The sequence below is a fragment of the Thunnus albacares genome, chromosome 4, assembly GCF_914725855.1.
Source record: "Thunnus albacares chromosome 4, fThuAlb1.1, whole genome shotgun sequence".
NCBI lineage: Eukaryota > Metazoa > Chordata > Actinopteri > Scombriformes > Scombridae > Thunnus > Thunnus albacares.
Genome location: NC_058109.1, coordinates 6748590 through 6773789, shown reverse-complemented (window position 1 = coordinate 6773789; position 25200 = coordinate 6748590). Strand labels below are relative to the sequence as shown.

General features: G+C 38.4%; 1 protein-coding gene across 3 annotated transcripts in view; it reads left to right on the top strand.

Annotated features, from left to right (window-relative positions):
* raly (RALY heterogeneous nuclear ribonucleoprotein) overlaps positions 1-25200 on the top strand; it is a 145204-nt gene that overhangs the window by 67577 nt on the left and 52427 nt on the right. For 2 of the 3 annotated variants that reach the window (XM_044349522.1, XM_044349521.1), the window contains exons 1-3: positions 12046-12842; positions 19845-19917; positions 21672-21719. In XM_044349522.1, coding sequence (XP_044205457.1) covers positions 12587-12842; positions 19845-19917; positions 21672-21719 — 377 coding nt within the window. In that variant the 5' untranslated portion in view covers positions 12046-12586. Of the gene's footprint in view, positions 1-12045; positions 12843-19844; positions 19918-21671; positions 21720-25200 lie in introns of those variants that run through there. The other variant, XM_044349523.1, reaches the window with a different exon arrangement.

The following is a 25200-nucleotide window of genomic DNA, read 5'->3' as shown; positions in this document are numbered from 1 at the left end:
GAAAACCCAATGTGAGGATTTGAGGCAGCACTTGAGCGAAATAGCAAGGAGGAAATTTGTTATTCATTATCATAGAAAGATTCATACATGGATTAATATATACCTATTAGACACTAATATACACCTTGTATGCTTTGTTATGGATATAGTTAATAAACAGACGTGAACAGTGGAAGTGCACTGAATTCTATTCATGTTTGATTGCTTGTCCTTGCACTTGTCAGCATACTGACATGCACATTTTAGGCTGCACATGGACATGGGCAGATGACAAACATACATACACATATGACATATTTGACCCAGTAGTGCCTGCTTTTATTTTGGTTGGTTTGTTCTGTTGGTTTATACTGCAGTTTTGCAGGTCGCTGCATGTAGGATGCTGGTATGTGTCTTTGAGTTTATCACTGGCAACATGACGGTGAACATTAGTTTGACACAAACAAAGCACCGGCTTAGATCTAGGACGTGTATTTCAGTAGGCATCAACAAGAGTTTGTTGGTCAAGGAATGAAATGCGGGTCAGGGCGTCTTACACATGTCAAAATAAATGTACTGTTTTGTCACTGAAAGCTTTTGTTGTTTCAGTGTTTTTGTTTTTTTCCTTCAAATCACTTGAGTCACTTTCCAGGTCTTTTTTTCATTATATTCATATGTAAAATTACATTTTGTATGTCTGCTATTTGTATGGTGCTTGTTTTTTTTATGGTTTTCATCATCAGGTCAAGCTAGTTGTAGAAAAAGAGAAGTTGTTCTGTTTTAAATGCAAACCTCTGAGGACACGGAGAAGAAGCTATCTTATAGTTTTAAAGGTCAGCGCTATATGTGAATATATAACAGAGCCTCAGTGGTATAACATCAGCATTATTGGCTGTGAGAATATTGACTGTAATGATTCATTCTATCACAGTATTACCACCTTGTGTTGTAAGCACAGTTCATGGAAGTGAATCTAATCCCAAAGCTGCTGCTGTCTCGTCCATTCTATTTATTATTATGAAGTGTTTCTCCTTGCCAGCTCCCCGGAGGTGGAATGACCTTCCCTCGCTGAGGGCGGAGTCACTCCTTGTCTTCCAGGCTGAAAACTCGACTTTTTATTATGTACATCACATTATCGTCTCCCTGCTGCGTCACATCCACTCTCACTGCTCTCCAAAAAATCCTCCTGACAGCATCTCTCTCCTTTTTTATCTAACACTTCATTGAGGCACATGATCAGTATTTGGTCACATTTGGAATCAAAACATATTCTGTTATTATTGTTTATAATTTAGGCTGCTTTTACACCTAACCTATTTGTTTTGTTTCAAATGAACTTTAAGCTATTTGGACATAGTACGATTTGTTTGCAGTGCAAGAATTAATTTAATAGCTGAACAACCATTAAATCCATCTGCTGATAGTGGGAATTGTCAAGGAAAATATCTATATAAGCAGTGTATTGAAAATAATCCCCTTTCAAACTTTCAAACTGTGGAACTTTAAAATTTGAAAGCTGGGCTTCAGCAATTTGCTGTATGTAGCAGGCAGTATAAATAAATTAAACATAGGCATACTAAAGCAATACAGAGAAATAACCGCACAGCAGGGAGCAAACAATGCAGGAAGATGTAGGATGACTGTGTTTACCTCCTAATCTCTCTTCTCTGGTAAAATATGTAAAATCACACCATGTGTTCATATTATGACAGGATCACTGAAGCCCTGGAGGTGTTTGTCTTAAAAACCTAATCTTACAAAGGTTGATGTCATTTAGTTTTATAGCCGGGTAATTTAATCTACAGACCTATTTTTTTATTTTGCATTTTGCTCCCAGCAAAGAGAGGAAGTAAGTATGTTTTTCAGTCTTTTCTTCTTTTGCTACATTTAAGTGTTCGTTATAATGTGTGTGATACTCATCCAGAAAAAAAATAGGTGTTTTAAATAATAAATGTTCACCTCAAAATAGTTTTTTTTATGTTTAACATGTGGTCATTATTGCTTCTAATTTGAAACTTTTAATGTTAAATCTCACACTGCAAACTGAAATTCAGCAATGTTCCAATTTGAGCATCAAGAATTTGAATGATCAATGTAAAAATCAGCATCTAACCATAATCTTGGACTTCTATGGCGTCTGTGTCATGTTAACTCTGTCATGTTGTTCACATGTACTGTCATAATGTGATATTTCCAAAATCAGCTGAAGACAGAATTTGTATTGTGTATGCACAATGGCCTGTTGTGTTAGCTTTAATTGCTAATCCTACAAAGAAAGAATCATAGAGAGAAGCTGCTTATATGAGTGTTAGTTTTAATTAAAAACTCAGGAAATAACACGCGTTTGAATGTAAAGCTAGGCCCATGAAGCTGCTAGTTCTCTTCTCATAGTGTGATTCAGAAGGTAGAAATGTTACTGCATTCATATCATTTAACCTGGAGAGTTTATCTGAACATTAATTATATACACACAGAGCTTGGAATAAGTGCATATCACAAATATGTGTGGTGTGATTCTGGCGACGTCATTGATCCATGCTGGATAGAGCAACTTCAGCTGGCAGGTTTGGTAATTTGCAGTTGAGGGCAGTTGAGAAAGGTGGATGTGGAGATCTGATTGGTTTGCTCTACAGATTTCACTGTGATAATAAGTATATGTTTTAACTGGGACAAAAAATAAGAAAGAATTCAAAACACTGTTGGATATGAATAATAAAGTTATACAGTTTAATTACAATTACTGAATTAATTGATACATTTACAGAACGCTATTATAAATTGATTAATTACATTTGCATTCAAATTTCACGTTATTAAGTCATGGTTTACAAAGATAATTACATTTCCAAATTAATAATTTATTTACTGGAGAGTAAAAACAGATTTCCTGCTTTAACACTTACAGTTTCTGTACAGTGATAGCTTTAATATTAAGACACGTAAGCTGTTTGCCACCTAAAAATAGAATTTAAAACAGAGCAGCTCTGTTTTTTTTAATTATATTTTGTTATTTGTTAATGCATAATTCAAATGCACCTTTAGCTATTCAAGTTATAAAATATTTGTAAATGTATCAATTTATTAAGTGTCATTAAACATTGTAAAAGTATATAATTATTCTGGTGGCACACCCCACAATCTAGACTAGCTAGACAGATTGCAGGATGTTTTCTTATTCTTTGTCCAGTGAATGGATAATCCCTGGACAAGTTTTCTTTAAATGTTATCTTACAAGTAGTTTGTGTTTTTAGAAGCATCACAGATGTGCACTAATGGATTTTTCTAAGCAAAACTCAGGAGATACTCAGCAGTCCAGCACTTCTCTGTTTAGGAGCAGCTGAGATTGACATTAAAATGAGAATAGCTAGTCCACCTTAAAGGTCAGTCCACTTTAAGTGAGTCTGGGGAGGTTAGGCTAACCCATTGTTGCTAACTTCTGAGCTAACCCCCCTTCACTTTCCCAGCAGTTGGGGAAACAACAGACAAGACTTTTCTGTAGCCTGTACTGTACATTTACTGCCAGATTGACAACTTACTGCTAACCTTTTCCTCTGCTCCGCTCGCATCCACTGTCACTTTTCTGCCGCTTGCTCTCTCACACTCACTCAACCACACACTTACTACACACACACATTACACACTGCCCTATTCCTTAAAGGAGTTATGATATTCTTATAACAGTACCTTTCACATAGATGTCTTTTAAGAATAAAGAGAGGGAGGATTCTGGGACTAGTCAATGACTCAAAACAATGCTGTGATGACGTAGGGTGTTATTGTGTGCGAGTGAGAATCATTAGTAGCCTATTGATATTACTAATGATCATGTGAAATTTTAGCAGCAGCACTCATAGGGGAAAAACTGAAATGGAAGTCTTGATGATAATTGACAATAACAATACACCTATGACATGAAGCTCATTGAGTTTAAAAGCTACAATTTGCACACAAAGTCAGTTCTTTGATTCATTTGTAGGGCTTACAAGCTTTATCCTGTTTTATGCTAATGTATGCATGTATGATCAAACCATGAAGCCCCTAAAGGAGTAAGCTTTTAAAGCTAATTTGCTTATAGAGCATGAGATCATTGGGCTTCAACATTTGGGTATACAGTCTCTGTTAGTTCAGAGACAGGAGGTGTTCTTCTTTCCACCAAAGGCTGTTTTCTATGGAAATTGGTTAATTTTCTTATACAAGGTTTTTTTTTTTTAGAGCTTTACAGTGATAACATGTAACGCTCATCTCAGTGTAAAGCTCAATGAATACTGAAAGCATTTACTATGACTTAGAAGTTCTTTGTATCTCCTCTTATACTGATGAAGATGCCTTTACATAAAGCAGAATTGTGGGATTTCTTCAAAGAAGATCCACCCTTTAATAGATAAATATCACTTTCATTTTGTGATGCTCAGTGTAGGAGTTACTTTCAAAGGAATCCCCAGAGTTGTTGTAGGTTGAACAATTACGTTGAGTAAATGATTTATTGTGTTGATAAGGCTGGAACAGTGTCCCTCACTCCAAACCCAACGTATCCTGTGGCAGTATTGCATTCTGGTCAACTGTGTCTCTCCGTCAGTGAAAAACTGGTATGTGTGATCCTTCTATGAGAGATTATATGCGTACCCTAACCTGCCTAACCTATGTGTACCATACTATGATTAAAAGCAGCATGACAGCAACATGTATCCACTACAACAACCCTGTCAATGACAATGTGTTTTTTGTTTGTTTACATCCTATTCAAGCACTTTTCAAATTCTCTCAAATATTATCTCTTTCAAAAATGACCATGGTAATGCCAAATGAACTTTGGTTAAGGCAGTGGTTCCCAAACTGGGAGGGGGAGGGGATTATAAAATGGGGGGGTGCAGCAAGGATAAATGATGCATGGTTCTGCACTGGCAGCAAAGCATTGACAAGTTTATGAAAAAGACTGCCAGGTAAACGTAAAGCAGATGATGAATTTACACCAAACGTCACAAGTACCAAAACAAAGACAAGAAAATATGATGAAACATATCTCGCCCTTGGACCACAGTGTGTTGTGTGTCTCAAAATATTAGCTTCTGACACTATGAAGTCCAACAAGTTAAGACGCCACTTGGAGACTTTACATTCTGAAAACAAACCTGTTGATTTCTTCACAGAAAAACTACTCAACTGTTGTGCATAACAGAGTTGCTTTACTAAAGCAGAATCTGTGCCTTCAAATGCTCAACTCACCTCCTACAGAGTGGCTCAGTGTAAAAAGCCCCACACTATAGCTGAGGAATTAATACTTCCTTCTGCTATTGATATGGTTTCAACTATCATTGATGAAGCAACAGTAAAGGCTATTCCTCTGCCAAATAATACTATCATGAGGTGCAGCTTAATGACAAGACAACTGTTTTGCTCTGCAGATGGATGCAGTAACAAAGACTGTTTATTGATAAAATACATCAGATTCATTGATGTTGATGATTTGAGGGATGATTTGCTTTTCTGCAAACGGGTAACTAACAAAGCCACTGCAGACGAATTGTTCAAAATCATTGACACTTACTTGAAAGAGGCTGATCTGAAATGGAAGGACTGTGTGGGGATCTGCACAGATGGGGTTTAGGCAATGACTGGGAAACGAGGGGGGGGGCTGCAAGTCAAGCATGTTTCCACCAATGTGCAGTGGACACACAGTATGTTACACCAAGATGGATTGGCATCTAAACAGCTGAGTTCTGAGCTGAATGATGTAATGACAGACATCAATGCCACAGTAAAACACATCAAAACCAGACCCATCAAAGCCCGGATTGTGCGAGGAAATGGGATCCGATCACACAGCTGTTTTGTTTCACAGCAAAAGTTTTATCTAGGGTGTTTGAATTGCGAGATGAGATCAGAATCTTCTTGGAGGAAGAGGGTAATGAACTTGCCCACAAGTATAACAATAACAAATTCCTCATGAAACTTGCATACCTCAGTGACATATTTCAAAAACTCAATGAACTAAAATTGCAGATGCAGGGCACCAACACACACCTTCCACAGCTGGCAGATAAAATCGCATCATTCACAAGAAAACTGGAGATGTGGGAGCAGCAAGTGAAAGAGGGGAATATAGACTCATTTGAGGCCTTGAAATCATTCATTGAGGTTAACAAGCTGCAGAACACAGTGATCCCATGTATTAAAACTCATATCTCTGATCTACAAAAACATCTCCAGAGGTATTTCCCAGTGCAGGATCCTGTAAAATATGACTCAGAGACTCCTTCAGTGCAACACCAGCTGCTGACTTCAGCACCACAGGAGAGGAACAGTTCATTGATGTCACCTCTGATTTAACATTGAGGCTGCAGTTTGGATTGGAGTGGAAAAGGATGATCCACTGCTAGGCAGGAGAGCCCTGGCCACACTCCTTTCTTTTGTCACATCCTACCTGTGTGAGAGAGGTTTTTCTGCAGTTGCCTCAATCAAGACAAAGTACATATCAAAGCTGGACAATGTAAGTGAGCTAAGAGTTGCAATCTCACGGCTACACCCCTGATTTGAGAAAATCCGCAGCACAAAGCAAGCCCACACCAGTCACTGAAAAGATTGCAGAGCTACAAGTGTAATTCTTGCAGAGGGAATGTTCAGGTTTGTGTTTATTTTCAGGGAGTTGATAAACGTGCCATGTTTGTGCAGAGGAGCAATTTTGTCAAAATCTGTTGAAATCAATGAACGCTGTCACCAAGTAAAACATTAGGATATGCATGCTGCAGTGTCACTTTTAATGCTTCCACTCTAAAAGTGACTTGTTCCTTATTTAGTTTTTTCAAAAGAAGTTGCAGTTCTGTATTAATTACAGACAAATTTCAAATAAAATCTATAGGAGTCTGCAAGGAAAGGATGTGTCTGAGAGTGTGTTTATGAAAATATTTTAATCTACAAAAGGGGGGCCCTGCAGAAAAGGTTTGGGAACCACTGAGTTAGGGTATAGTTAGACTTGGTTAAGGTTCAGGAAGTATGGCAGTTCTGATTTGTCACATAACTACCCACCACCCCACATCCGCACTATCACTTTCCACCTCACAATATAAAGGACACACTTCTTCCTGCATTGGCAGTGCATGTAAACCATGCAGTACAAAATGTCTAATATAGCTGTAATTCCTAAAATAGTGGGCTATCTTATACTTGATCTGTCATACAGATTCTTTCTTAAGATATTTTATTGCCTGATAAAAGTTTGGGCTGACAGCATGTGGTAGATTTCAATCTTAAATGAATACTAGTTTAAAAATAATCCTTATTAAAACTCCAGCAATAACTTTTTCCAGAGTTATCAGTTGCATCTCACAGTCTTTACCCGCAGGTAGAGATGGCTGAGTTGTCATCATGTGACCTAAGTATGGCACTAAGTATGGACTAAATTGTCGTTTGATGAGAACGATGAGATGCAGTTGAAAGCTGCAGAAAAAAGCTACTGAGATGACATTGTGTCAGTATTATTTAATAAACTATTATTAATCTAACATCAGCGCACTGGTGCTAGATGAAACTGCAGTAGAGGCTTTAGTTGGAATTGTAGAGAGAGAGAGAGCAGCCTACTTGCAGCATAAACGACTCTTAATGCAGAAACTAGAAAATGCCAGCCCGCAACTTCATGTGTGTGTCTCTCCCACTCACCACACACACACACACAGCAGATTTGCTGGATCCACTGTATTATATTGTCCACTAAATGTTGACCTCTGAAACATACACACATACATACACAAAAGGTCCATCAGGGCCAAGCTCAATTTGATTCATTAGAGTTTCACCAACCAGGTTTAAGATGGCTTTGTTACTAGGAAGGTCAGGTAGAAAGGACGAGCCACACACACGCAAGAAAATTGCTTTAACTTTTTAACTTTTTACCTTTGCTTGAGCTGCAGATCTGAAAAATCTATTCTGTATTAAGTTCTGTATTAAGCACTCACACACACACATTGTGGGGACTAGTATTTTGGACACCACACTGCAAGCAGGCTCCTGGTCTCGGAAATACTGTATAAAAGTATGTGGACGGATCCTTGAAATCTGAAAAGCCTCCTGAATGGAGTGAAGGCAGCAGATTTATGACGATTTCACCCACATATGGGTGAAATATTTTAGTGTCCACACACTTTGAAGTGCAAAGAAAGAGAGTAAGGGGATTTTTTTAACCTGCTTGAAAATTGGGAGCATTGAAGAGTTTGTAAAGTTGTTGGTTCAGTTTCTTTTCACACAGAAAAAATGAAAGTGAACCAAAACTACATCACTAAAAGTCATGTGAGAACGTTTGCTCTGTTCGGTTAGATGTCTCTGCAGTGGGAACAAGGAAGTAAACACAGGAAGAAGGTCCTGAAGAAGGACCTCTCTGCCCAAATATCAAGAAAACAACATACTGTATGGTTACTAGTTCAGGTCAGACCTCAATTCATTCTACAGCTAGCTGCTAGAAACTGGTTGATTTCTCTCATCCACATCCCAGCATGCAAAGCGTGCTCAGCTACGTGGTCAGATTGAAGTTAGATTACACTCCCACACAAATCACTCATTAGTTTGCGATCGGACCAAAACAGACCACTTCCTCTAATGGGTCTCCCAGATATTGATCAGAACCAACAACAGTATGATTGTTGCATTTATATTTGTGCAAATGATTTGCACCAGAGGAGAAAATGAACCAATTCAACTGGACTAGACAGCAGCAGGTTTGAAAGTGTCCTTAGAGAGATCTTGTGTACGTGTATAATATTTTTCATATTTTGAATACCCCACTCATTTACAGTATATTGTATTTCTATGTGCATGATTTTCAGAATATATATGATATCTTGATATTCAGAGTTTTTAAAAAATCTTTTTCAAAGTGCATGCAATATTTGATTTCCCTTTGTTTTGTTTTTGAGATAGTTTTTGAATATGTTTTAGTTCCTGTAGAGTTTTTGTTCTTTTTCTCTCAGTGGTGCTGAGATGTACTGGGATATTTTACAGTGCTTATGTAAGTGCTGTTGAGTTCAGTATCAAGTCAGTATCAAAGTTGCTCTGCAAAATCTGACACAAAAGTTGTGTCTCAAGTGCCTGAAAGAACCTGAAACACAAAACAGAAAAAAAGTGTTGCTGTTCAAACTGTTTTTAAATCTGGTACTGTAGATTTTCTTTTTCTTAAAAGCTAATTTTCCATTGTAATTTAGAGGCATTTTCTAAGACATGAACCTCCATGTACATTAACTCCTCAAGCAAAATGAAGCTGCTTCTGGGGACTACAGAGCATTTTAAGTTGTTGTTGTTGTGTTGACATGTTGACTTAATTAAGCAAAGTTTGTTTAATTAAGTCAAGACGTCTTTCAGGTCTCTAATGGGTTATCACTGAAGGATACAGCATTTACATTTCAAAGCTGTAAATAGTCCTTCAAAACAAAAAAAAAAAAACCCAAAAACCTGAATACATCACAGATGTGTCAGAGGAAAGTTGTGTTTTCCTCTGACTGTCTGATGAAGGTCGGACAGATCGAAACATCATAAATTAATAAATATTCCAGCAGTGAGCAAGCTAGTGTGCAGGAGTTTCTCATTTTATTCAAGCTGTGAATGGTAACTTTTTACATTACAATAAATAAAATAAAAATTTAAAGTCTCTGTAAAGCAACAATAAATATGTCTTCTGAGTTTGACACACCACAGGGAAGTGTGTTATTAACAACCCTGCCAAATTTGAATGATTAAAAAAATCACCAAGTATATAAAATTAGACTTCAAAATCGTGAAAAATCAAACACTGTGGGCGTGTCCACTGAATGCGCTGAAACCACGCCCCGCTCGACTGTCAACTGTCAATCAAATACCACTGCTAAGACGTGTGTAAGACCTGCCTGTCGCTGTCTTATTTATTTTTTATTGTTCCAGAATTTTTCCAGATAAAAAAGCAAAATCATCAAGTCAAGTCTTTATTCTCAAGTAGTCAAGGTCCATGTCAAGTCACAAGTCCTCATTTTTGTGAATTAAGTCTGACTTGTTCAAAGTTTCAAGTCGCTCTGGGAGACTCAGTTTGTATCAGAGATGTCTGTCTTCACCCTCCACAGGACGTCATACAGGAGGCAGACGATAATGACAGATCACAAAGATGGGAAACAAATGAGAAAAATAGAAAAAAGAACAGAAGATAAATACACACTAAAAATGAAGAAACGTTTAACTCTTTCAACAGCTCCAGCTGCATTACTCAGTGCTGCTTTCTGTCTCTTGAAGTAAAGAAGAAGTTCCTGTTGCCAGAACAACAAACCATAAGTTGTTCCTCCTCCTCTCTGCTGACTCATCTGTCAGATTTCATCCCACTACTGTACTATCTGTACTTTAGATGAGTCACTCTCTCATTTACATGAGTCTCTCAGCTTTCTATAAAATGCCAAGTTTTTATCTGAATGCCAAGAAGGAAGCAGTGATAAAACATGTTTCAAATGAGTCATTAATCCCCTGAGCTTTACAGCATCCTGAGAAGGGAGCAGCTGAGGTCTTCATCCGGCAGTCGAGTTCTTCGCCTGAGTTTGCCTCACCCTGCACGCTCTGGTCTGGAGCACTATGATCTATGATCTATGATCTATGATCTGTTCTGCATGTGCATCCTGTAGCATGAAGCATCCAGGGCTAGCATTGTTAGCATTACTGTGAGTTTAGCCCATATCTGAGGTCAGATGTATTAACATTTAGCAGCATGTTAGAAAAAAAAAGCTTTTTAACTTTCAGTTGGTATTCACACTCATTCTGGTTGTTGAGCCAGTGGTTTGTGGGGAGAGAAATCTGAGAGGTCACAAGATGCTTAAAGGGACAAGAAACAAATACATACCTCACGTAATGTAAATTATGTTTCCTTTGTCTAGTTTTCCTTGTCAAATACAGGATACTTTCACTTTTTCTGGCCTTGAAAAAGTTTTCAAATCAAACATCTCAGGTGAAGAAGTCACTCTTTGGTTAACAGTTCATGTAGGCAATAAGGTCAGAACCTGTGATAGGAGGGTCACATGTAGGTTTTGTTAAATTTGATGGTGAAGGGTGAACATTAAGAAGCCTCAAACAGTGATTTTAGGGTATAAAGATCATTTAATGAGTAGTATAAATAAATTTAATGCATTTTCATAATTGATTGAAATTTAATTTAATTCAACTGTTACTTTTTCTCCTCTGTTTCTGTTTCTGTCCCTCCATCTCCTCTCTCGTTTTTATTTTTCTATTCTTTCATCTCTTAATGCCCTCCACGTTCTTCATGCCTTCCCTCCCCTCTCCTCCTCTGTACTCATCTCCCTCATCACTCTCTTCTCTTACTCCTGTGTAATCTGTTTCCCTTTAGCCTCCATTGCCTCTTGTCCACATCCCTATCCTTCCCCTTCCTTATCCTTTTGTCTTCTAAACTTGTGTTCATCAGTTATGTGGATGAAGGGAAAAAATTTGGTTTTCAAATCCTGCTCTGTGATCAATTGAGCTTGTCTCGTGATGAAGCAGCGGTGGTTTGGTCGGCTGCAACTTGCCTGATCAGAGCAAACTTGTTTGTTGTTCTTTTTCTTTTTTTGCTTTCATGCAATAAGATATTTGAATTTGACTGCAGCTGTTTAAACTTTCCTGTTCAACTGGAAAAACATTATGGAGATGAGCTGAGAAGTCAGAAGATCAGCGTATGTGGTACGGGTCATGTAATTTGTGAACAGAATGTCTAATTGGAGGAAAACTCAATGTTTCACTGAGGTTTGTGCAGAAGTGAAGGTGCTACTTCAGTTATTAGATGTGTTTCTTATCTGCTTTGTCCCTTCAGTGCTGATAACCACTTCACTCAAGAATTGATTTTTCCTCTTCATTCATTCATGAATCTTTTGTAACAATGCTCCGAGATCAAAACCAGTGTTCACTAGCCTATATTCAATGTAAATACTCTGCTGCAAATTGCTCTGTGATTGAGAACTACAGTAGAAGCAGGGCTTGTTTTGTTTGTGGTGAGGCAACAGTTTTTGAATAATAGGTGTGAAAATGCATGTAAAGTATCATGTTTACTCTACTTTGCTACAAATATTATATATTCATTTTATGATTTATAGTTGATTCATCTTAAGCACAAGTGATGACATTCAACACACCTTCTTCAACTTTACCTATAAGTCTTTTTATATAACAGACCATCTGAACTGAGGGAACTTTACATGGTCAGAAAAGTGTTGTCCAAACTCAACAAGACTGTTTTTTCAAGACTTTACTTATTTCACAAGAAGTCTATGTACCAGTGCTATTACTGCATTCTCATTTCTTATCATTCTTACAAAAGCATGACTTGTATCTATGCACCAACATCTAGACATGTGTGAACAATGAATGAACACAGTCATCTACTGAGACACTCTTTTCTTTACTGACTCATATTTCCCCAGCTTGTTTGCTTATTTTTGTTTAGTCATGAAAACAAGTCTGTAATGTCTTAAAAAGACAGATAATGGAAGACAGCTGCGACCCACCACCTCACTGACTAACATCAGTTATCTGTTGTGTTTGTTCTTTCCAGATCCCCGTCTCTCTGCATCTCTCCCTCCCAATCCATCCATTTGTCATTCGCTTCCTTCGCCGTCTCTCCAGCATGTCACTGAAGGTCCAGACCAGTAATGTGACCAACAAGACTGACCCAAAATCTATCAACTCCCGGGTGTTTATCGGCAACTTGAACACAGCGGTGGTGAAGAAGTCCGACGTCGAGAGTATCTTCTCCAAGTATGGCCGGGTGCTGGGCTGCTCCGTGCACAAGGGGTACGCCTTCGTCCAGTACGCCAGTGAGAGGCACGCCAGGGGGGCTGTGATTGGGGAGAACGGCAGGGTGCTGGCCGGACAGACGCTGGGTGAGTCATTGTGAATTTTAACTCAGTTAAGGCGTTGTGGTAGATAACATTTGAGAATTTTACATTAAGTTTGAAGTATTTACCCACAAACCACCCTAAATGATGAATAATAGAAAACAGAAATGCTGAAGTCATATTTTTGATATGGAAAATTTAGCGTAGATTATACTTGGCGTTCTGTGGTTTACGTTTTGGGAACAACAATGCCTTGTTTCATTTTAAGACATTTTAAAATCATGTTTAGGAACAACAAATGAGTAGACAAAAAAAGTCTTTTTTTCCTGGGCTCTAATATATTAAAAAGTATCAGTGTATGCCAAAACTCATGAACTCAGCTATCAGGAAATTTCCAATTACAAAGAAGCTAATCTCTAAGTGGGTGCATAGTGCAGGTAATACTGGACACTGCAGGTCCAATTAATTGATTAACCAATTTGTCCATAGAATCTCAAAAAAATTGTTCCCAGAGGGTGACGTCTTGAACTAGCAAATCAATTATCATGTCAAGAAGAGTAGCAGGAATGGACCTGCAGAAATGCAAGAGACTTAAGGCTGAGTGAGGCTTAAGAATAAATTCTTTATTGAAGCTTGAGTGCAAGCAGAGCTGCGCTGAATAATGCTGAACAGAGCAGAACAAACTGAACTGACTGAACAAAGCAGAACAAACTGAACAGAACAGAGGATCCAACACAGACTGAACAGAAAAACAGGGCAAAAATACAAACTAATGAGGAAATGGGGAACAGGTGACAGGACAGGGGAACAGGCAAGGAGCTGATTGGCTGAGGGAAACACAGGGAGCAGGGCAGGGCTGACAAGGCTAATATGGGGCAGGTGTGGGGAAACACAGAGCAGGGCAGGGCTAATGATGCTAGATGCAGGGCAGGTGTGTAGCTGGGCAAAGCAAACACAGGAACATAGAAGGGAATACAGCAAAAAAAAAAAAATCCCAAACCCAGAAAACATGAGACTCTTCATAAATAAACCAACCTGCATAGAACCATCACAGAATACACATGAATTCAAATACCCAAACAACACTACAACCTCTAATATGCAACAAACAAAACCAAAGCACAAAAAGTCCAAAAAACACAGCATCCATGACATATCAAAGTTGTTGTTGATTAATTTTCTGTGAAATGACTTATGAATTAATTAACTAATAATTCCAGCACTACAATTAGTTACTGTTTTTGAGGAAGACAAGTACAGTAGACTTTTCAGGTTAAGAAGTCACATTTAAAATTTAGAGCCCAGCATTAACAGCCTCAGGTCACCGTGTCATCAGAAAACATACCTCAGAGCATGATTTAAGCATGATCACTAGACACACTGGATGACAGTTTGTTCATGTATATTTTGATTTAGGCATAATCTCTCGTTCACCACACAAAACATCATTATTGACCAAAATCTCTCCCCATGTAAGTTTTTGAAGGAAAAATAAAGCTAAACAAATGACACAAATGGAGGCCTCTGATATTAAAGACAAACATATTACCTGCCCCACCCGACTTCTGCACCTTCACATTTAGCGGCCTTGTAAGAACATCACAGTGATTCCTGCATTGATACTGAATGTTGGTATTGGACATGAATCAGATCTGTCCAACATGATTCGTAGGACTGCCTGATGGCTACAGACTGTCCTGCTTGGATGTTATTTTTGGCAGAAGCTTGTAAATTACTTCAGGTTGTAAAAGAAGTTGATTGTTCGATACATGTCTGTAGAACATACAGTAATAATTACATTTCAGTGTGCTTGCTGTGACTGCACAAGCCTGCAGAAACCTTTGACGACCCCTGAGCGCAATTACATCCATTTTCTTCTTGAGTGTTTACATCTGCTGTCTCCCTCCTAGCTCTCCTCTCTGTTATTGTGCAATAGAATATCAGAGGAAAAAATGAGAGTTGAGCGGAGTGTGCCTTTAAGCTGCTGGAGTGTTTTCCTATGTCTGTCTGTTCTCCCAGCGGAGCAGGAAGAGACGAGCTGTCAGCGAGCTGGTGTGAAGAGCTCAACTGGTTTATGCTCAGTCGCTGCAGAGCCGTGAGCACATTTCTTTAATAGCCTCTCTCAGAGTAACGCCTTTGTGTGTGTGTGTGAAGAGAAATATATGAATGAGTATATCTGAGCATGTGTGTATGTGTGTGTGTAAGTGCGTCTGTGAAAGTGTGTATGTGAGTCCATTACTCTGTATGTTGAAGGGTTAATTGCTATCTCACTAACAACACTCATCCAAACACACACACACAGTAATAAAGTGTAGAATTCCCAGAGGGTTTCATCAGTGTGTGTGTGTGTGTGTGTGTGTGCGCGTGCATGAGTGAAAGTGTGTCTGTGAAAGTGTGTATGTTAGCCCAACTAAGAGGCCGCTAAGTGATGCTCTTTGCCGCTTTTGAGCATGTGTGTGTTGCCATGGGGATCATATAAAATCTGTGTTCTTTCTCTGTGCCACTTAACTACCTGACTCCTTTCTCTCTTTCTATGTCTCTTTATCTCTCTCCCTCTATCCTTAGCTCTCCAGTTTATTTCAGCCCACTGTGTGCTTTACTGGAATGACACAGAGTTTATTTTATGAGACACATTTGACCCCTTAAACATATAATCACTACCCTGATGCTTTGGTTGCAAAGCAAAACACGACTCAAAACAGACATAAAAGTAAAGTGGTCATAAAGATAATTGTGATCTAGCATTTCTTGAACTCAAAATTGCCAATCACCTGGTTGACATAAAAGAACTCATTGAATTTTAACAGGCAACTGTTAAATAAGCAATTAGCTAGCTAGCCAGTAAAATTCTGGCACTAACCAGCCAATATAGATTGCCAAGCTAGCTGGCATGCTAACTAGCTAACTTGGTCGCTAACCAGACACTCTTAAAAACAATTAGTTCAAGATAATATCTTGTCTTATGACTAACTGCAAAACATATCTTTTGTGGAGCTGTTCAACCTGTATGCTAATATGATAGCCTCATCCATTTTGGACTTTGATTTTCTTTGTTCCATACAAACAGCACTGTCAAGACAGTTTCCTCTAGGTCAATAATTTGCATGTTAAAAGCTTAACTCTATACAAACAACTTTGCACAGATTTACCAGGCCTACAACTCAAGTTAATCTACGGATTGTGGTGATTCCTTTGAAAAGGAAAATAGTTTAGTTCTAAAATTTTGTGGCAAAAAAATCTGAATAAATCCTCTATACTAAATAAGACTGCTCTGAAGTATAGTATATCATATTGTACATATACTGAACTGTATAGGTGTATATATTAATATACACCTATACAGATGTAGGCTAGTGAAAATATATATCTCCAACAGCTTTGTTGGCTTTAGGTCTGAAACCTTCAGGTTCTTGCTTATCTGATGTGACATAAAGTCATAAAACAAATCATATCAACAGTCACAATGTTTAATTTTGTGACTGTTGCAGCATCGAATAGTCATATAATCATTATAAACTCATAGTGAAGTACACATATATGATACTGGATGTCCTGTGTACTCTGAGCCCCACTGAGGGGCTACTGATCGTTGCAGGGGTGCACTGGGCCGATCTAGTTAACAGCTGGAGCAACAGCTGTTAGCTGTTAGCTGCTGCTAATTCCACATGCCAACTTAATTCAAAACTTGAATCAAGTGACCAGCGTTGTACCGTCTCGTACGAGAGGCTTAAATTTATCGTATTCTGAGGAAAATTATCGTACACAAGTCATAACCAAGAGAACAAATAGGTGAAGATGTGTAGTTTTCATAAAACACATATATATTGAGACCAACGACTTTTTGACACTGCCTACAAATCGAGGCATGAAAAAAATTGCTGATATAGTTAAATGATGCGTGGAAGGGGGTAGTCTGATTTGCTGGAAAGATGTCACATGAGAAGAGATGCGTTAACACAGATGTAGGATCCACATTTTACCATCCTGATCATGTTGAGAAATTAATTAAAATTAGATAGATCCTCGACTAATTACAATTACTAATACTAAGTGTCACAAAATGATCAAATTATTGTACATTATTGAGCATACATCGTACAGAGGGCAAAATTATCGTAGAAGAACGATAATTATCATACATCTGGCAATGCTGCTTGTGATGAGATGTTGAGTCACAGCATTGCATCACTTGAGCATCACAGCCTGTGACAAGTCAAAAATTACATCAATCACAAGGCAGTGGCCAAGGATTTCAAATGAGCAGGCACAGCCTGGTCTGGTCCGCCCCCAAAGACAAAGTACAGTAAAATCCAGTAACACTGGAAAATATGGAATAACATCATGTAACTTTTAGGTTTTTGAGATATTTTTCAATTTTGACCCAATTAAAGAACAGTATCTAGAAGCTCTTTGATTTTTGCCATCACTCTGAGATAATGACAGCAGCTGAGAGGATAACTGATTCACAAACTATTGACAAATGTTGACAGTTCCCGATGTTGCTGCGTTCAGGTGTGCTGCTCTCCTTCGAATAACAAGATCCTGCAGGAGACGTGGTAAAGTCACTGAGGCATATGGAGCAGCAGGTGGACTGTGTGTGTGCATGTATGTTTCCCTAGGTCATAAAGGGGAGGGTCAATAACAGTTATGGTTGAATGAAGATGTATGTGTCCCCCCCCCCTTGCAAACCACTGGACTCCTGCCATTTCCACACCTGGCTGCGGTCAGAGTTCTGGATCACTGCCTCACAGACACACACACACATTCCCCTTCACGGTGAAGTTAACAGGCTTGAATCTTCAGCCTCTGGCTGCTGAAAACTCACTTTCCATCCTCATCCTTCCATCCATCCTTTTATCCGTCCTCTGCTTCTCTTCATCTTCCAGCACTTTTTAAAGACATGAAATTCCATCATCCTGCTATGTTTGATGGAATCAATCCTTTGACCCTGAATTTACTATATTTTTTTTTTACTTTTTACTGTATTTACTGTAATTTACTGGAAAATTCCTCACAGATGAAATTATTTGATGCGATGAAAACTTTTTTATCTGAAAGTACAGAAATTTTAAAGGTGCTATTTAAGAGTTCAGAGTTGACCATGAATGTAACCATAGAAAAGTCAGTACCTAGCAGTCACGACTACATAATGGAAATTGAAAAGTTAAGAATAGAGACATGAATACAGGATAAATAATAGACTCACAATACAGTTACAGTGCAAAAAGAAGTTATAAATTGAACCTAATGCAACAAAGGAAAGAAATGTGCAGTTGAGAAACCAATCTATCAAAGACATGAGAGAACAGCAGAGTTTTAAGTTAGATTTGAAAGTGACTAAAAGGTTTGGGCACCTTTAAGATCATCAGGAAGTTGATTTCATCTCTGTGCAGCATTGTAGCTAAAAGCAGCTTCACCCTGTGTGGTTCTTACTCTAGGTACTACCAGTTGTAAACACTTTTAATGTTTGCTTCAGTAACATTTTTTTTTGCCCCAGGAGAGCAAGGAATTCCCTAGGAATTACTGGAACAAACACAAATGGAGAAACACATTTAGGCAGAGAATTGAGTTTTGATTAGATGATTGGCATCAGCTGATTCATTCATGCTTCACAATCACTGGCTCATTCACAGCTGCAGCTAACAAGTAAATAACCAGTAAGGTGAACACAGATACATAGAATTCCAGGGACAAAGTTTTTCTTGGAAATTCGTAGGATTTCTGATGAGGCTCATTTTTTCCTCCACTGATTCAGGACAGGTGGCACAGTGGCTCAAGTGTTTACGCCTCCTCCTTAGTCCTGGGTTCAAATCTGTTGGCAGACTGCCTTTTCTGTGTGGAGTCTGTTCTCATATCTGCATGAGCTTTCTCCAGGTGCTCTGGTTTACTCCCAAAATCCAAAGACTCTAGGCTGTCCTGTGATAGACTGATGAGCTGCCCAGGGTGTCCCCTGCCTCCAGGCTCCAGCCCCCAAAGAGCAGTACTAAACAGGATGGATGGATGATGGGTAGATGGATGAATCACAGGTGCTGGTTGTTTCCATGTGTGAGCGCAGAGCAACCATTAACCCTCAGCCCACTCATGCTTGGTGGAAAGGAAAAACTAATGAACCATAACAGTCTGTTGAATAAAAGACCACAATAGTAGCAATCATCTGTGTCTGATGTTCTTTTGACTCAGAATGTAACATCTCCTTTTTTCACAGGTTCATCCAGCTGTTGTTTTTGAGCTTGTTGTCGGTATACATTTCCCACAGAAACCATACTGTTAATCCTCAGCTCCACAGAAGTTTGTGTTTATAGTTTACACAACAAAGCCCATTGTATCTTTCTGTATCCTTGTATCATTTATGTTTTTTTTTTTTTTATCATTTTAAGTTCAAGATGTTTCAGTGAGTAGAATATGTTTTGATTTGAGAGTCTCTGATTTGATTTTGGCCAGGATCCAGCAGCAACATGAACTAGAGTTTACTTCAACCCTCTCAACTTAACTACAGTCCTGCAACTAATGCAGGACATTTACTTTTAATGTGTATTCCTCTGTTATGGTGCTCCAACTTGGGTGAAATATTTAAGTGAGGAAAGCCAAAAACAATACAGAGAGAGAGAGATCTGATGTCTTTATTTCCTTCTGATTATTTATGCAAGTTGATGGACCATGATGGTCACTGGGAACTGACTGACTGAACAGCTGACTGTACTGACAACAGGTACTATGGGCAAACTGACGAGAGATGTTGTAAAATAGCTCAACAGCTTCCTCTAGTGGCGGTTACAAGGTATCACAACATGACAGTTTCTGCAATAAACTGTCTTCTCTTCAATTATGTTTTACCCTTGTGTTTTTCTCTGAAACTTTTGCCTCTCATCCAGATATTTTAATGAATGTTTTAAGGTCTGACTTTTTTTTTAAAGAGTTTTCAAGGTTGCAATAGCTTTAGATACTCATCTCTTTAATTGGGCAAGTTTTAGACAATTTTCTTCATAATGACTTTTAAAGAACATCAAAAATCAAGAAATTCTGTCTTCTCCTCTTCTCTTCTCTCAGATATCAACATGGCAGGAGAACCAAAGCCAAACAGATCTAAAGGCCAGAAGCGATCAGCTGCTTCTCTCTACAGGTACATGCTGCCCTTTCATTTATTGGAAATCAATTGTTTAACTGATCAGTGAGTCACACAAATAATCTGTCACTCACATTTCTAAGCAGATGTTAGAGTGTTTCAGTGATCTGCTAAACAAACACAGGTGTGTTTGGAGGCTAGTTGCATTTTATTAGAAGACTAACGAGACAATATTATGACCACAAATATGTTAACCACAAAAACAAATGCAGACACTCATGGGAGATCTAAACCACATTAATTGAAGAGGGCCAAGGTTTTAAAACCACCTACACTGCACAAAAGCACCCTGAAGAAAGTCGAGGCTGAGACCTGTGGGCGTTCATAAAACACCTACAGGTCTATTTTTAATGCATGTTTAGTCTTGACGGTTTTATTGTAGGAGGACATTTTTGCTTATTTTATTTCCGATATAAGCAGTATGACACTGTCTGCAAGATGTATTTTTATCTTAGACACTTTCATTATTTGTTTTAAAGAATTAATTATTTTTATAGTACCGATCAATCAAAGAGTTTTCCTTTCCTTTCCTTTCTAAAAAGCTATTAAACCTGAAAAAAAAGAATTAGTAGAGATTAAGTAGAGACTTCTTGTGTCCTTTAGTTGTCCGAGTACTGTTCCAAAAGCTTTTCATGCCTGACAAAGACAATAATATGGTGAGAAATGTGTTTCTGACAGTTTTTGTATGTAGTAGTATGAAGATACACAAAACTCTCCTCTCATCTTTACAACATACAATATCACTATGGAGCCAGGAAAAAAAACAAAGCAAGTGACCTTCTCTCCTGTAATATTCTAACAGCTATACATCCTTGGTTTATGTAATTGTTATGCTTTTATGTTAGCAGACATACAGCACACAGAGCAACATTATCACATCAGTTGTGTTTGTACGCCCAATATTCACTCCTGAGATTAAAAAAAATATGTATATAAATATAAATATATATATATACACATATACATGGCTCATAAGTTGCTAAATGTTCCACTTTCTTCATCACCTAGTCATTAACTTTGTCATTTTGTGGCGGGCAGGTAGTGTGCAGTGGGTTTATTTAAAGCTTGTTCCCTTCAAACAGCTGCTTGCTACAGCTGGAAACATGGCTGATTAGAGCGGTGCAACTGAACCATGCTGTCAGTGTGCCATAAAACCAAAGCAATCAGATAAAGTAGCTTAAAAAGCTCTGTAAAGCTTTAGAGTTATTTGATAATTCAATTATGAGCAATCCCTTTCACATTAAGTTGTTTGGTTTAATCTTAATATCAAAAGTATGATTGATGCATATTTCATTATATTTTCATCGTTTGGTTTAGGAACCTCAATACTTCATTTTGCCTTCCCACCTTTGAAACCAAACCTACACTCTTTGTTTGCACTAAATCACTGAGTCACTGTTTATGGAGGACATGTGTGCTGAGAGTTTATGCATGCTAACAGAAATTTTAAAATGTGTCAGTAAATGTTAAGTGTACTGTACATCATTTTGAAGAGCTCTCTGTTGTCTTTGTCATTTTTATTTCTCTCTTTCTGTCTCCTGGGGTAAGATGAAGTATGTTGTGGTTTCTTTGTCTCTCCCCACACAGTTTGTAATAATTGCCACTTATGTGCATTTTTCCATTTGTATATGCAACTATAAACTACACTGAACCCCCAAAAAGCTTTTGTCCCCATATGTTGTTTTAAATGTGGTTTGATGCTGACTTGTTATGTAAAGCATTGTATCACATTTCTTTTGTGCTCCCCCCAGTGGCTATGAGTTTGACTACGACTACTACAGAGAAGACTTCTATGACAGGTAAGAGGAAAGATGGTACTTGAAGTTCTTCGGGCATTCTTCTCCCTTTTAGAGCCAGCAAAGCAAGAGAGCAATTGTGGTCTTTAAGGCACATTATTGGATTTCTGTTATATTACACAGAATGTAAACATGGAAACAAAGAAAAACTGTAAGATGAGATATGACTGGGGGTTGATTGTTGACTGAATCTGATTCATGCAAGAACAACAACCATACATTATTGCTCTGATGCCAGCAAGTCTACCAGAATTCAGTTTTGCATGATTTATTTAGACACAACATGACATTTAAATTTCAAGTTGGACAGATTTTTGACAAGGAATGAATGAAAAAAGGTGATGCTCATTGATCAAAAACATTTGGCAAATCCAAAATATGAGTCTTGGGTTTAATGTCAGTATGGCAGATGAGCCTTATGTGTTCTTTGCCTGAACCTTTAGAGTTTTTAGACAAAGTTCATCTTGCATTTGTTATTTGCATGACTGCAACTCATAATAAAACCTGATTTGTTACAAGTTTCCACTGCAGTGAGTGGTAGCCAGGCAAATATACCCTAGGCTATTTAGCCTTGCGTCTGAATGGGATTCCACACACGGTATTGTCCAGGTTGGAGGGAGACTACGGATTACAAAACACCAACTTGAAAGAGATCCATCCCATTGTGCTGGATCCAGGGCACCCGACCACAAAGCTCCTCATTAAAGAGTTTGACGAACGCCTGTTACATCCAGGACTCGAGCAAGTATATGGGGAGATCTGGAGGCAGTACTGGATTCTTGGAAGCCTCTGAAGTCTCTGAAGATATACTGCACACAGTCTTACTGGAGGTAGAAGGGATTTTAAAATTAAAAGCACTAGGCTACGCCTCAACAGATGGCACAGATCCCAACCCCATCACTCCTAACATCCTCCTCATGGGGTGGCAGGATGCAGCTTTACCTCAAGCTGTTTACACCCCAGCTGTCATGGGGCAGCGGAAGTGGCACCACTGCCAGAACCAATGCTGGGTCCACTTCACATGGAATTACCTGTTCACTCTTCAGACCCACCAGAAGTGGCAGAAATCCTCAGGAAACCTGACTGTGGATTCTGTTGTCCTAATAGTTGATCTGCAGTGAATAAGAGCTCAGTCGCCCTTTGGCAAGATCACCAAGACTGTGGCAAGCCAAGACTGATGAGTCAATCAGCAGAAGTCCTTATCAAGGGTAAAGTTTACACAAGACCAGTAGTCCACCTAATCACTTTAAAAATTCTCGACTGCACATTTGCTAGTCAAATGTGGGGACGGCTGTTGTGAATTCACCGGCTATGTGGATTACATACGTCAATTACATTACATTAGTTCTGTATTATAAATCCCCAAGACATTGTGAAAGCATCTTGTGTTTCCTTTCCTTATGGCAGTTGCCTGTACAGAAGTCAGAGACGATGTATGTGTGGACTCTATGTGTATACATATATATATATATATATATATATATATATATATATATATAGCTATTGTTGCAACAGATTAAGCTCTTCTTGAGTTGTTGCTGAATGTTAGTGTACATACGTGGTTCTTTTGGCTAAGATGGATGTTATTACTCAACTCAAAAGTGAAAGTGAAGCTGCTAATTCATCGGTATTTGGCTAGCTAGCTAACTTCCTATTGTACCTGTCTATGAATGTTTGTAGCTAATGTATGATACGAATTTTTGGAGCCTTTTGTTTATCATAGCATTGGAGAGGTTGCTTATTTTCATTCGCACAGTATGAGAATCGTACATTTTATTTCAGTAATATATAATTATTGATTAACAGCTTACTCCTTGATAAGAGATAATCAATATTTAACACCTGGAATATTGATGTACCATTTCTATGTATTATATTTCAAAAACTACTATCAATACGTACAGCTTATGACTAACTGTAATTATGTTACCCTCTTATAACAAAGTAAAGAAGTTGAACTCCACCTGGTGACTTTGTGCTCTCTAATACAAACCCTGTAGCGGCCAATACACATTATCCAGCTACTTATACAGGGTTAACTCCAAACACTAGCAATGGCTCAGATATTTTCAGTTTGTGCAGGTGATTTGATGTAAGTGAGTTCAACAGTTTGAAGACCAAATGTCCAAATTCTGGATGCTGGAGGTGGAGGGTGAGCAGTAAAAGACAAAGATAAAGTGAGCATGTAGTAAATATTATTAATAATATCATTATTAATAAATTACAGTTTTGGGAGTGGTCATAAGAGAACTGACTGTTTTTTTGTTTTTTTTATTGATGATTTGTTTAAAAAAAAATAGAAGCACTGACTGCTCATCTCCAGCTGCAGGAAGAGGTGGATCAAGAAAATGGATGGATGGTTCTTTTTCTCTGGGAAAGACTGTGGAGTTGTCTTTGAAGTTGGGTGAAATGGGGATGGGGCACTAGCTGTAGCTTTGTAGGTGTGTGTGTGTGTGTGTGTGTGTGTGTGTGAGTGTGTGTGTGTGTGTGTGTGCTATTGTACTTCTATCTGTATGAGGACCAATTATAGATTTATATCTTGAGAGTGAAGTTATTTTTTCAAATGTGAGCACATTGGCTGTTTCAGGGTTAAGGCTCAGTTTAAGGGTTAAGCTTAGAATTATACCATGTCTAAACAGAAATCATTTCAGCTGCATTTTTCAGTCGCCAATCTTAATGCTGTCTGAAGGAAAAGATACTCTTCTACTTTAATCAATACAACTATCTACATAGGCCACGTAAGAGCTCGTGTTCGTGTGCACATTGCTGCTGCTAACTTATTGCTCACACTAATGTTGTGTTCACACTGAATGCAAAGCAAATTTTCATCTCTCTTTACTTGCGCGAGTTTGACCCCTGGATCATTTGTGTTTATTTGCCTTAAACAGCCAGTAAGCAATGGCAGACACTGACTAGTTCCCACCCAGACAATGGGAGCCAGCACGGCGATGTTACTGAGGCTCAGTCTGCTTGCCATCCTGAGCATCCTCAGCTCAGTAACATCACTGTGCTGGCTCCCATTGTCCATAAGATGATTTTAAGAGCTTAAAAGCTAGTTCATTGGAAAAGAGGGTACTGTATGATAAGTGCTTGGGTTGAATGTGTAATAGGGGTATAATGGTATGTGTATTCGTCCTGAACTGTCATGGTATGGATATTACGGTTCGGTGTCTGTAGTCGTACCAAGAATGCACTCCGCGACAATTACTGTCAAAATAGTTTAATAATCCACTTACTCCGACATGTGGAACAGTAATTCTAGAGCGCGAGTTCCACCTGGAATGTTTTGGAAGCACACCACTTAGCTATAGTATGGCTGCAGCTGGATGCAATATTTTTTTCCTAGGATGGGGAAGTCATGACCCGCCCTACTCTGACTCTGATTGGCTTACCCAGATATTCTTACCCTAACCCTAATCAATCTCACTCCTTATGCTTAAACCAAACCAACCCAATCAATGAAGGCAACGAGTACTAGCTAATC